Genomic DNA, 12,701 nt, shown 5'->3' with positions numbered 1-12,701 from the left:
AACAATATAGCTGTTTATGTAATTAAAGGGTCATTATTTTATATATTTACAAGCAAAAAAATTATTTGAATTATGTTACTTTACAGTAGAAATACTGTTTTCCACATTTTGTATGTGTAGATTTATATGTTTTAAAATACTGAGAAATTTTGCCAGTGAGATTTGCCAGCAGAAATTTCTGAGAAGCAAGGGAGCACGCCCCATGGGTTTTCTATTTCTGTCTTTATCCCTAACCAGGTCCAGTCCCCTTTCTGTTGTTCCTTTCATCTAAGTTTGTCCACACACAGGCAAGTCCTCTTCTCTACTGTCCCTCATAGTTCCAAACCACTCTTGGATCCACTCTTCAGGCTCCTACTTCTCCATGCCTTGTCACTCTCTAGTCCTACTAGAGGCTGACTACTTCTGCATTTATTGTCTCACTCCATATCTTTCATCTTCCCTGGCTCTTGTCCTGTCTTCATTTGAATCACACATTCTCTTTTTTCCATTCCTCATGAATATGGTCACTGAGTACATAGAAAAGTAAAGGGTCCCTGGTGTCACCTCTGCCATTTCCCACAACAGGTATAGTGGGAAGCTAGTATTTCAAGGGGGACAGAAATAATCTGATACTCCTAAAAGAGGCAAGAAGATATGGGCTTTACTTGGTGCAATCAATAGGACAAAGATATTAATAAATTGTTGCTCATGGAGTTAGGAATTGGATGGAGCTTTTCAGAAAGCACTTGTTCTAATACCTGTCAGATGTGACTCAGATAAGGTGATCCTGTCCACATGCAGGTGATTTTCGGAGGTTCCTTCCTGAGTTTCCTTTTTCTGTGAATTTTTAGGGGATGTAGCTATTTAGAGTTCCAAAGTAAACATCTGCCAACTACATTTCTCAAAGGCTTGGAATATAATCAAGCATGGCTTGTCACAGGATAACTGAAGAGATATGTCAAGCCCAATTTTCCTACTCCTCACCACATTATCTTAATTTTGCTCTTAATTATGACGTATTTTTTAAATGGGGAAAAATACACCATATTTCTTTATCTTCCTTGGGAACCATTGAAGTATTTTAGCAGAAATTTCCTTGAAAAGTATTTAGGAAGAGTTAGCCAACCAGGTGGAAATACTAAGAACAGCAGCAAAGGTCCTAAAATAGGAAATACTGGGCTACTTCAATTATAGAAGGTTCTACAAGTTCTGCCAATATTTTTCCCTTAGGCTCTCACAAAATGGGGAAGCAAAGAGAGAAATATCTCACAACTTCACAGAATCTCTTAAGCCTCCTATGTTCCCATTTAAAAGGGATTATGAAATAAAATGGAGTAGGAAGCTCCTCAAAATTTCAAAGGAAACTCTTGTGTTGATGCCAAAATTGCTATTTTAATATTTTTTCCCTATCTGACTAATTTTAAGGTATTCCTCATTAGCATAACTGTCATTCTGGGCTTTGCTTTTTTCTCTTTGCTGTTTTTATTCACCCCTTGACTTGGAATTGAAGTATGCAACTTACAATAGAAAGTATAGAAAGAGGGAATTTAATTGACATTAATTCCTATGAATTTAACTTGTTTTCTTTTTCACTAATCCAGATATACTAACTGAATAATGCTCTGGAAAGACAGATCTTTGTCAAAAGTCACAGCAAGCAACACTGCAGCCCATAGGATAAAAAAAAAAGAAAAAAGGGAGAACTAGATTAAGCTTTTTGTTTTAAGCATGCTCATTTTAGAACCAAATTGATTGAGAAAGCAGCTCTGACTACTATGGTTTGAGTAGTGCTCTCTTCCCTCCCTTTCATGTTTTCATCACTGCCAGCAAAGATATAGATGGAGACCAATAAAACAGGATTTGGACCTTTCACCTTGTCTGTTAATGGATATCTGCTTCTAACTAAATAAGGCTTTCTCCTTCCTCTTTTCCCCAGTCTGATTTCTACCTATCCCTTTTTCATTTCCATCTGAAAAAAATGGAAATTCTAATCCATTTGTTCAGACTCTATCCCTACTTACCTCAAGATGGGTTTCTACCATTCATGGAAATATAAAAGAACTTTATGCATAAATAAATTACGCTTACAACCCACTTTACAGCTGTTTTGTACTTCCAGATGGTATAAAGAGATCCCAGCATAAAGTAGAATTAGGCTACTATCTCCAGTGGTTGAACTTCTCAAAAAAAGATAAATAACCAAACACAAGCATTATAAAAACAAAAAAATAATCACCATTTTTTAGTGAAATTTTTATTTTCAGATGCCAATTTCAGTCTTGCTTTTCCAAAATTAAGGGAAAACACATAAAAATTTTTTACCATTTACATTGCAGCACTGATTGGGAAAAAAAAAGATCACTTTGGAGAGAGTATAATTAATATCAGTCAGGATGGAGCACACTGGGTTTAATTTTAGTGTTCTTCTCTTTTTCTTTCTGTGCCTTCTTTCTAGTTATCTTAGGAATCACTAATTATTCAAACATTGTAGACTACACTCGTAAATTTGCTCATGTAAAGGCTTCTGAATTTGACAGAAGAAACTTAGAGGCTGCTGGTGATCCTGTTTGTCCAAATGTAACTGTTTAGCTACACAGATTTACTTCTGATGAATCCTGGTAAATATCAGATAGAAAAGAAACCCCCAAGAACCCATCCTGAACATGCTCATGTTAAACGTCTGTTTGAAATTTAGTGTGCTTTTATTTATATTCTTAGGGAAATATGAGGCTACTTTGCAGCTTTTTTTTTAATTAAAAGAGTAACTGAACTTCACCTATATACCTTAATGCTTGTTGTATCAGAAATTATTGACATCATGATGTCTTGGAGATAAAAAAATTCTCAACACACTGACCAGATTAAAAGCACAGATCTTTGTGCAGTTCTTAATTCAATAAAATGCTGTGGTACTTCATGATCAGAAAGATATATGCCCTCAGAAGCATCTGTTTCTTCTGTGTCCTTCATGAGAGTCAAAGGGTACTTTACAATCCAATCCAATGCTAGATGTAACCTTTTAAATAAATAAACCGTGGTTTAAAGATTTAAAAAGCACTAGATCAAAGAATGTAATCTTTGAGATCTAATAACTACAGTGATGGGTCTAGCATAAGGACATGAGCAGAGTGGAACAAAGGTTTGCTGAATATCCACAGTGCCTCTTGGGTTAAAATTCATTACAGAGTCACTCTAAATCCCTAGTCGGGGGGCAACCCTAAATTTCTCTTCTTGCTAAAATCCAGCATGAACTCCAAAACTAAACTGAAAGCAATATATTTATGGGAAGAAACTCCAATCTTCAGCTTCTTTTGTGTTGTTGCTTAACTATTCAAAATTCAACTCTTATTTTCCAAACACCTGCCAATTTCAGTTTCAGCCTCCAGGTTTTTGGCTACACACACTAACACACACACACCCTAACACACACACACACAGAGATTTTTTCTCCCCAGGATTTACTGAGTGGAGATGGAGAACTGGCTTTTTTTTTTTTTTTCCCAGCAGTGCATGTCTATATCCTCTTGCAACCAGAAGAGAGCCAAGCCTTTAGCATTACATTGTCTAATGCACAATGTGCTGCTCATGTGAGCTTTCCCAATAAGTTGTGGAGATACTTATGGATGTGTTCAAATGGTTCCATGATCACCCTTTAAATAAGCAATAGCACCAAAACAAACAAACAAACAAACAGCTGTGTTCAGAGCTATTGTAAACCCTTCACATGCTGTTTTAGAGCACTCCAAATTTGTCATCTGTCAGGCTTTGAAATTGCATGCGTTGCTCACCAACTTGCACACAAAAAGTTTTCTTGCCTACTTTGGTGACAAGCTGGAGCAGGTGGTGAATACTGCACACAGACTTCTGGAAAAATCTTGTTATCTTTCTTTATTTCCCACCATGGGCATTACAACACACAAACCATCACTTCTGCCTGCTGCTTGACCAGCATCTTGTCAAATCTGGCTGCAAGATTAAGCTTCCCCAATTCTGAATTCAATATTGCAACCCTAAGGACATAAGAATCAAACTGGAACATTCTGGGTTTTGGAGTTGTTTTTTTCCCCTTTTAATGGACAAAATTGTTTCTGCTCCAAGACCATAGTTTGCCCTGACTATAATGATAAATCATCATGACTGACACTAAGCAAAATGAGTTTGATATTTTCTGCTTTATCCTTCCACATTAGAAGCCACTTTTACATTTGCCACAACTTTTAACCTTTCTTCCAAAACATTAGAATTATATAAATCAGGTATTATTTCTGCTTTGTATAATCCATTTGAAAAATGTGAAGCACATTTTGTACACAGAAAGGAATGGGCACAGTGAAGAGACGGTAAGATTTAATGGGCAGCAATCTTGCAATAACTGTTGGGTTCCTATAGCAGCATAATTCTTCTTTATTCCAGATTATTTTATTTCATTGGAACAGTGTCCTGCTAACAAAGCCACGGGAGGTCCAGGACTCCAGACAAATTCAGCACTTGGCAGCACCTGGTTCTAGTAGCAAAAGTTATTGACCCAATGACAGTGTCTTGGAAATACCAGACATAACTATTATCAGAATTATTTGCACCTTTAGCTCTTTTTATTTTTTTAAGGCATATTCAGTAATGATCAGGCACATTTCTCCGTTGTTATAATTAAAAAACCCCAAAACAATGACAGCCTTTAATGTGATATACTATGAAAAATGAAAGTGGATGCTAGTTTGCCACTGATGGGAGACAATGTGATTTTAATTCTTAAGTTTGAAGCAAGGATATGAAACATTCTGGTCATTGATATTGTTGTTTAAGTCTTAGTCTGTGCTGCAAATCTATATGTAGCTATTTATTTCCCTCCCCCAAAAAAGGATGTCTTCTAGGAGTGGGCTAAAGCCATCAGTTTTTTATTCCAGTAAAACTTCATTGCACTTGAAACATAAGAAAAGCTCAAGTAAAAACTGCATTAGAGCTTCATAAATTGGATTTGTAAGTGAAAAAGCAGTTAGACATGTAAACAGTTTAGTGAAAAGGACAACATTCTGATACAGAAGTATCACTTACAATAAGTCTAACAGCAGCTGTATAATACTATTAACATGACTTTCACTAATTTGCTTGCAAAAAACTCATGTTCTGTTATTTTCTGTTTCTTGAAACTTGTTTCCATAGCAGGGGGTAGTTAAAAAACACTTTTGTCCTTTACTTGTCCCTGTAATATTTCCTTTTTTGAAGTGCCATTCCATAGCTGGATTGTGTCTTCCAAACACACATGAGTCCAAGTTCCCTGAAAATGCTATCAACTTACAAAATAAAAGCTACTCCATGGAATCAACTACTGAAATAGCACTAAATTCCATTTTAACTTTTTTTTTTTATTTTGCTTAAGGTTCTATTTCCCTTCACAATGCCCTTCCCCATTTGTGGATTCAGAACCCCATCCTGGAATGAGCCACCTTTGGGAATAGATCATATTTAGCAAGCACTTAAGATACCACTCACTAGGTATACCACTAGGGTCAAAAATTACTCTCTCAATTGTGATTTTGTAGCACTGCTTGTCAAATTATTTGATTTCTTGTAGAGGAAGGTGGCACAGAAAAGCCCACCAAGACAAGACCGATGTGTTTTGACAAGAACAACTATCAGAGTTCTGCCCTGTAAATCCTCATTTGCATGTGCAAAGGACATGGGACAGCTGTACATCTTCAGCAGAGAGCAAGATGAATTTATGAGGCCCTCATCTCTGAAAATAATTTATTCAACTTTGAGTCACTAAATAGTATCAATTGCTGTTACTCATGTGAGCAAAAGTTTGTTGGAGATAGTTTTGCTATATGTATAGCATATACAACTATAGATAGAAAAAACAGGCTTATCAGTAACTACAAAAACTATTCTAAACAACTTAAGAAAATTTAATTTATATAGTTCACCATGTAAAGATTGCTTGAAATAATGATTTTTGCATCCCTTCTTTCTTCCCCAACCTTTTCTTTATGAAGTTTTCTCCCACTACCTCTTTTAATAATGGCTAGAAATTTTGAGCAGTCCCTTGATCTTCAAAATTTTCTTTTGATCTAACAGTTAGATAAAGCGCTACTATAGAACAGCACTACCAGTCAACAGAGAATCAGCGGCAAACATCAACTAATATTTCTCTTTTGAAGAGAAAGTACTACACATCACAGAGGTTTTGAAGCCAACATTGAAACAAAACCCCTAAAGTGATAGTCTGTTTACTTGTAGCCCTGATATCCTCAAAAAGTAAGTGTTCAAGACCCTTGGGTTACTGTCTGTATTCCTAATAGCCAGTTAATTGTAAAACAGTTTGCATAACAATTATTTAGTTAGCATTTAAGCCAGACTTTGTTATATTTATTAGCAGTAGCACAATAGGCTTGTTGGACAAGATCCTGACAGTTGTTATATATATGAGGAGCCCCACTGAATTCAGCAATTGCAGACTTCTTTGGGCTTAAGTGATTTGCTGACCAACTTTTAAGTACATGCTTAAGTCTAGTTAAGTTTAGTGAGAGATAAACATGCACATATTCAAAATTGCCTGATCTGAGGTTCTTCCATCTTTAGAATTTCAGAATTAAAAGCTACATTATTAATGTTGCTGAATGACGTAAATCACAGGAAAAAATAATATTTTGCCATATCTTCATCTAATGTTGAAAGTACTGTATACAGTTTCTCTTTGATTGTCCTTTTATTTTCTTCCATTTGAGTTGCAGTTAAGATCAGAGAAGAAAAATAAAAGTCTTGTTACAGCTACAGGTCACTGTAAGATAAGAGGCTCAGCGGTCACTTCTATGCACTGTACACACAAAAGTGGGCCAGACTGATATTTAGTTTATCAGTCTGGAATCTAGGAAACATAACAGAGGTACTTGAATGTAAATGCATTGTCAAAAGATAATAATCTACATCACTGAAGGAGTGTCACTTGTCCAGCAATTTAAAGGTCATCTGACATACTTCATTTTTCTCCTACAATTAGAATATAGTGAATATACACAGAGTACAAATCACAGCTTTTTTAAGATTTGACCTCTTAATTGGCTGCCCTGACCCACAGATGTAACCACAGAGTAGTACAGAACAGAAAAAAGAAAATCAGAGAAAATTACTAAATATGTTTTAGAAAGCTGATTTCAATTAAAATCCAATTTTGGTGTGAAAAGAAGAAAAATCTTTTTAAGTATGAATCAAAATAATAAAAATTCATATTTTCTGCTGTAAAAACAGAAGTCAACAGAAAAATGCATTCTTTTGCTGGAATCCAGGCTTAGGACCAAAGAATTTACATATATTAAATTAACAAGATCCAAAGTCCTCTACAACAAATACTGTAAAATATTACAGCCACATTCCTGCATCTCCTTACAATAATAATTCTTAGGGACACAATATTCTAGAGAGTGTATACAATAGTGGGTTTCTGCAAAGATGGAATGCTTCATTATCAGAGTACCAGCTTGTTCATAAATATTAAAAAGTATGACTTTTCCAAACATATTTCTTACTGTTTACATTGTCTCTCTACTACTGAAAAAAAACCAGTCAATGGGTACCTGTCCATAGGTCTCTCTCACAGTCCTGAACTGCAGAAAACCACTGTTGGTGACAGTAACGGACCACAATTTTTGTTCTAGATATACAGTGAGCAGCCAAGGGGATATGTAGTTTGGCCTTACTTATCCAAGTAGTCATTCTTACAGTGATGGGTCTAATTCTTACTTGAAAGAACAGGATTTGTCCCAAACTGCAGACAAAATGGCACAATTCCTTGCTGTCTTACAAAAGTGGGTCCTAATTTTACATATGATTATTTTCTGTTTGTTTATGTTATAGGCAATTCTTTATATTAGATTAGAGCTGGAAATAGATATTCCAAGAGAAAAAGAACTTCTTTATTGCTGTAAGAAAAATCATGTAGAGATTGCTCAAGACAAAATAACATTACAGATCTGATCTTCATTTGGTAAAAATTAAACTCCTGGATACATATTAGTCTGCATTATAAAAACAACACTGACAACAGATTAAACTTCTGAAAAGTGACCAAAAGTTGCAAAAGGAATGGCTTCTCTGAACCATGTTGTATTGTGGTTAATCATGAGGAAGAATACAAAAAATAATTTAAAATGGCAACAAAATGAAACAGAACAGAAAGACCCACACTGGCTGCAGCAATGTTTCAGATTCATAAACTGGGTTTTAGAGAGCTCTCTGTGGGAAAAGAGCATGTTTACCCTTGCATAAATAGCATTTACTACATGGTGAGATCATGTGGAGGATACCACTTAAATACAGAAATAAACATGCTAAAACTGTAGAAAGAGAACTCAAACACAGCAGTAATAACTGCAAACACAGGCTTATTTGAAGAAGAATGTTACCTAATTTACTTCCTCTCAATATACAGAGATCTAATTTAAGCTGCTCCCCTCCCCTTTCCCACTTTAGTATATTTGCAAGAACCAGTGAACACAGAAATGTGCAGCCAGCCTGGGCCCTGAGGCCAGTGGATCAAGATGGCAGGCTGGCCTGGGCTCCCCTGGGGACAGCAGAGCCAGAAGAGTGATTGGACACAGTGACCTGTCTGCATGAGATGAGACAAAAACAGGAGGGCTGTAATGCTCATGAACTAACCTGTCACTCACAAGCTCAGGTCTGAGGGGCAAAAAAAGCTGGAGAGAAAAAAGAATAAGAAAAATGTATAGTAAAGGTTTTAGAAAGCATGCAAGGCAGAAAAATTACAACGTTATTGGAATAATTAGATGACATTTAATTATCTGTTCATTCAGATGGGCTCAGGATATACAGCAAATATGGCATAAAAATCCAGCTAATAGTTTCTATAAGAGCAAAACACAATTGAAGAAATAATGGATCTTGTGGTTTGGCATGCAAGGAAGGATGCTACAGACTATTGCTGGCAGGGATCAGGGTTTCATGCCAAATACTCCAGTTATGAATCAAAATCACAATGAGCAATGAGCTTCTAGATCTTGACACACAAGGCAAGGAGGTTGTTCTTCAGAGTACTTGGGTGTTTTATTGCTTGCTTGGGGGAGGAAAAATCTGGAGGGAAGGCTCACAAGCAGTTCTGCACCCTGGACCCAGTACACCCAGGTGCAGGGTAGCGATCAGAGTTGTAGCACTCTGCACACCATTGCCATCGCCAGTGGGAATCACTGTGGACTGGTGGTTAAAGACAGTTGAAATCTAGATTTATTTTTTTTAAGTAAAAAATGCATTTAATTATGAACAAGTACTTGGTGTTGAAAATGCCTATAAATCGGTATGCTCCTCCTACTCCATTTGTGTCATATACAGATTACTGCTTGAACTACAAAAATCTGCTAGTGTGTCTGATCTCCACTGCATCAGCTATACATGTATAGTTTGGATTTTTAATTAGGTGAGTTCACATTCCATTAGCAGCAAACAAGATTGAATTTAGAGCTACATCTGCAGGATTAGTAAAAAAAAAAATTGTCATGGCAGAAAAAAAATACAATGCTGATATAAAAAGGCCAAATTATATACATTTATTCAATTTTTTGGGTTTGGAGGTTTGAAAGTTAACAAAGGCTTTCAATAACTTTTTCTAATACTGTCAGGAAATAAATGCCTCTTCTAAAACTATGCAACTACCAAATATGCAAAGCTTAACTATTTATCAACACAAAATAGAAACTTACAATATGGAAAGATTTTCTGCCATAGGGCTTGCCTTTTGATAGTGATTTTTTCTTAAAGTACCTACAGAAAGTCTATGTCTATTTTCAGCAAAGTATGTTAATTATACTGATTGCCCTGAGATTCCCACATTTTAACTAACTCCTTTATTATACAACCAGAAAATGAATAATTTTTTACCAGAAAAAAAATTAAACCTTTTTTTTCTATCTTAGCACATAGCTAATAACAACCAAACAGTGGTCAATTAATCAAAACAAAAACATACCTGAAAATTTTGTGGATTTATGAACCCATTTTGATGTGCACACTTACATATATAAAATGTAAATATGCACACATGCTGATCTGAAAAAAATGTTTGCAGCACCTAAGACAGTAAGTTTCAGAAAAATAACATCCATAAAGTCTAGCACAGAAAACCCACAGCAGTTAATCACCTAAAATACCTAAATTAATTTTTAAGTACATGCTCTTGCTATTAATTTTAGGAAATAAAATACACAAACACATGATATAAACATTTTTCCAGACATTCACTGAACTTTTTTTTCATTCGTGAAATATGGAATGTTACACACAGAAAAAAAAATCCTTCTACCATTTCCAGCCTCAAAACCACTTTCTGAGAGTTGGCAAGCCTTAAACATAAAATAGCTAACTTATACTTTCTTACATGTGAAAACAAAATTTACATTAAAGAGATATTCTAAGCTTTCCGATTTATAAAGATTTCAGGGTACATTTTCTGTCAAGAGCACTTGCTCAAAACCTTGCCATTGTATCTCCCTTAGAATCATTAAATATATTTCTGTAAGACTGAACAAGTTAAGCAAAAAGGTAATTAACACAGTCTAAAATACATATTTTTGCACAATGTAGTACAGGCAAGCATGCCCCACTTTTTAGGTATAAACGAGCCTAATAGAAAGCTGTGAATGTTTGGAGGATTTTTAATAAAAAATGTATCTTCTATTTTTAAAATATTTAAAGCAATAAAAATCTGTGGTAAACATGGCATTACATATTTGACATTTTCCGCCCAAAAATGCATTACTATGTACGATGGTATTAATAAACCATGTGCTTTGAGGGACTTCAGTGCTTTGTCGTAATTTAGATGAAAACAATGTATAGAATGAGTATTTTTCTACCATTGTATCAACATATAGAAAACAAACACTATGTCATCATTTCAGCAGCATGCGTTCACTGTACTGGAAACATATGCAAAAAACCACAAACTTTTGAGAGTTCAAAAAATACACTTTACCAGAGAATGATTTACAAGTCAGTGGTTAATGAGAAAGTGTTGAGCACTTAAAATTTTGTTAGAAGAAGAAAAACAGGCACCCTCATCTGACTCTGACTGCTTTCACAGGAAAACAGCCCTCCCTGCTCATCAGAACAAAATAATTTCTTTCCCCACTTCAGGTTATTATTTGAAGCAAATGAAAAGACAATGATTTTTCTCTCTTCTGGCTAAAGCTCAAAACAGCATGGTTAAATCACACATATAAAAACTACAGACTTATCAGAAATCACAAAACAGAAAGAGAAGGACTCACTGACCCATTTGGAAGACAAAGACGACAAAACGGAAAAGCTCTAAAAATCAGCTTGTGAGGCCTTTGAGAGATATTCTTCTGGCATTTCATCACAGCAGCCCCAGTTCACTTCCCTGGATACAGGGAGGGAGAACTAAATAGAGCTGTTTATTAAAGCTGTTGTGCTGGATTGCATTAGGAAGCACGAGCAGACCACCTGGACCTTTCAGATTGTGGCAGTGTTTAATTTGCAGGCTGCCCCTCTGCAGCAGCAAAGACTACTACATTTACCAGGCTCAATCACACATTATGTGAATTAGGAGTATAAGAGGAAAAAATAAAAATAAAAAATAAAAGCCACAGCATCTAGCACAGGAATACAGTCAATATAAAAATAATGAACAGCATTACAAATAGAAAGCAACTCGCCAGCAAACATAACACTTTCACTCCTCGGTTCTTCTACTTCAGCATATTTAAACAAAATAAAACAGCAAATTAATAAATACATTGATTTGATAAAGCTCAGACTGAAATGGGGTTTATTAGAAGAAAAGGATGGTAATTTAGTTTTTTCTAGTGATTCCCTGGCCAGATTATTGTGTTTCTTTTGCCTTTCTCACTTTCAGTACTACACTTGCTGGTAGCTGAAGATACAGATAGAAAGATGGTACTGTAAATATGAATTATGTGAATCATATGGTTAGACCCTTGTGGAAAAAAAAAATAAAAGGGGAGTTGAGAAATGGCTGACTCCATACCTGACCAATTACAGCTTGCATGGTCCCTGTGTCCTGCTGAGCTGAAAGATCGCAATCCATCATATGTAGTCTTTGAAAAGGAGAATGGGGGTTTCTGGCATGCATCTGTCAATCAACTTCTGCACTCACAACCATCACCAAAAGCAAGGGAAAAAAGTCAAGCTGCTCCACCAAATAGGATGAAATAGTCATGTGACCTTCAGCACTCTCACACACATACATACTTCCATAGAACGTATGAATTTTCTGCAGATATGAAATGACATTGACAAATACCCAATACCAAGTAAATAAAGTGAGACAAACAGCTACTCACCAAAGAGAAAACACTTGCTGTAATCTTCAGTCTAAAGATTTAATATACCTAAAAGGTATTTTAAACTGAGTGTTTTCTTTAGAGCCTAAACTTTTCAGATAAGGTGATATGATTTTATATATGCAGACAGTGGTCAGAACTTTAACCCCTCGCGTCCTCTTCCAGCTCTAATTTTGTTTCCCCCCTTTATCCTTCTACTTTATAGCTTTTTGAGTGCTTGATTTTTTTTTCTTTAAGTTTCTTTTGTGTCAAAGTGAAGCGGCTTGTGTTGCCATCTTTGGATTTGCAGAGATTATGAGAACTCGATAGAAAAAAATTCTAATAGGAAAAAAAGAAGCAGGAGCTGAGAAACCTGTGCCTGTACTCACAAGTCAAAACATCTCACTGTTTTAC

The 12,701-nt window shown here is 35.6% G+C and overlaps 1 protein-coding gene across 1 annotated transcript in view; it reads right to left on the bottom strand.

Moving 5' to 3' along the window:
• The window catches only part of POU6F2 (POU class 6 homeobox 2), a 308,976-nt gene extending 296,879 nt beyond the window's left edge, over positions 1-12,097 (bottom strand). The window contains exon 1 of the mRNA XM_030971869.1: positions 11,993-12,097. Within this exon, the coding sequence (XP_030827729.1) occupies positions 11,993-12,097 (105 nt within the window). The remainder of the gene's footprint in view (positions 1-11,992) is intronic.
• Positions 12,098-12,701: the final 604 nt, after the last annotated feature.

The sequence above is a fragment of the Camarhynchus parvulus genome, chromosome 2, assembly GCF_901933205.1.
Source record: "Camarhynchus parvulus chromosome 2, STF_HiC, whole genome shotgun sequence".
Lineage (NCBI taxonomy): Eukaryota > Metazoa > Chordata > Aves > Passeriformes > Thraupidae > Camarhynchus > Camarhynchus parvulus.
Note: the sequence above shows the minus strand (reverse complement) of the source record. Positions and strands in the feature narration are given on the sequence as shown.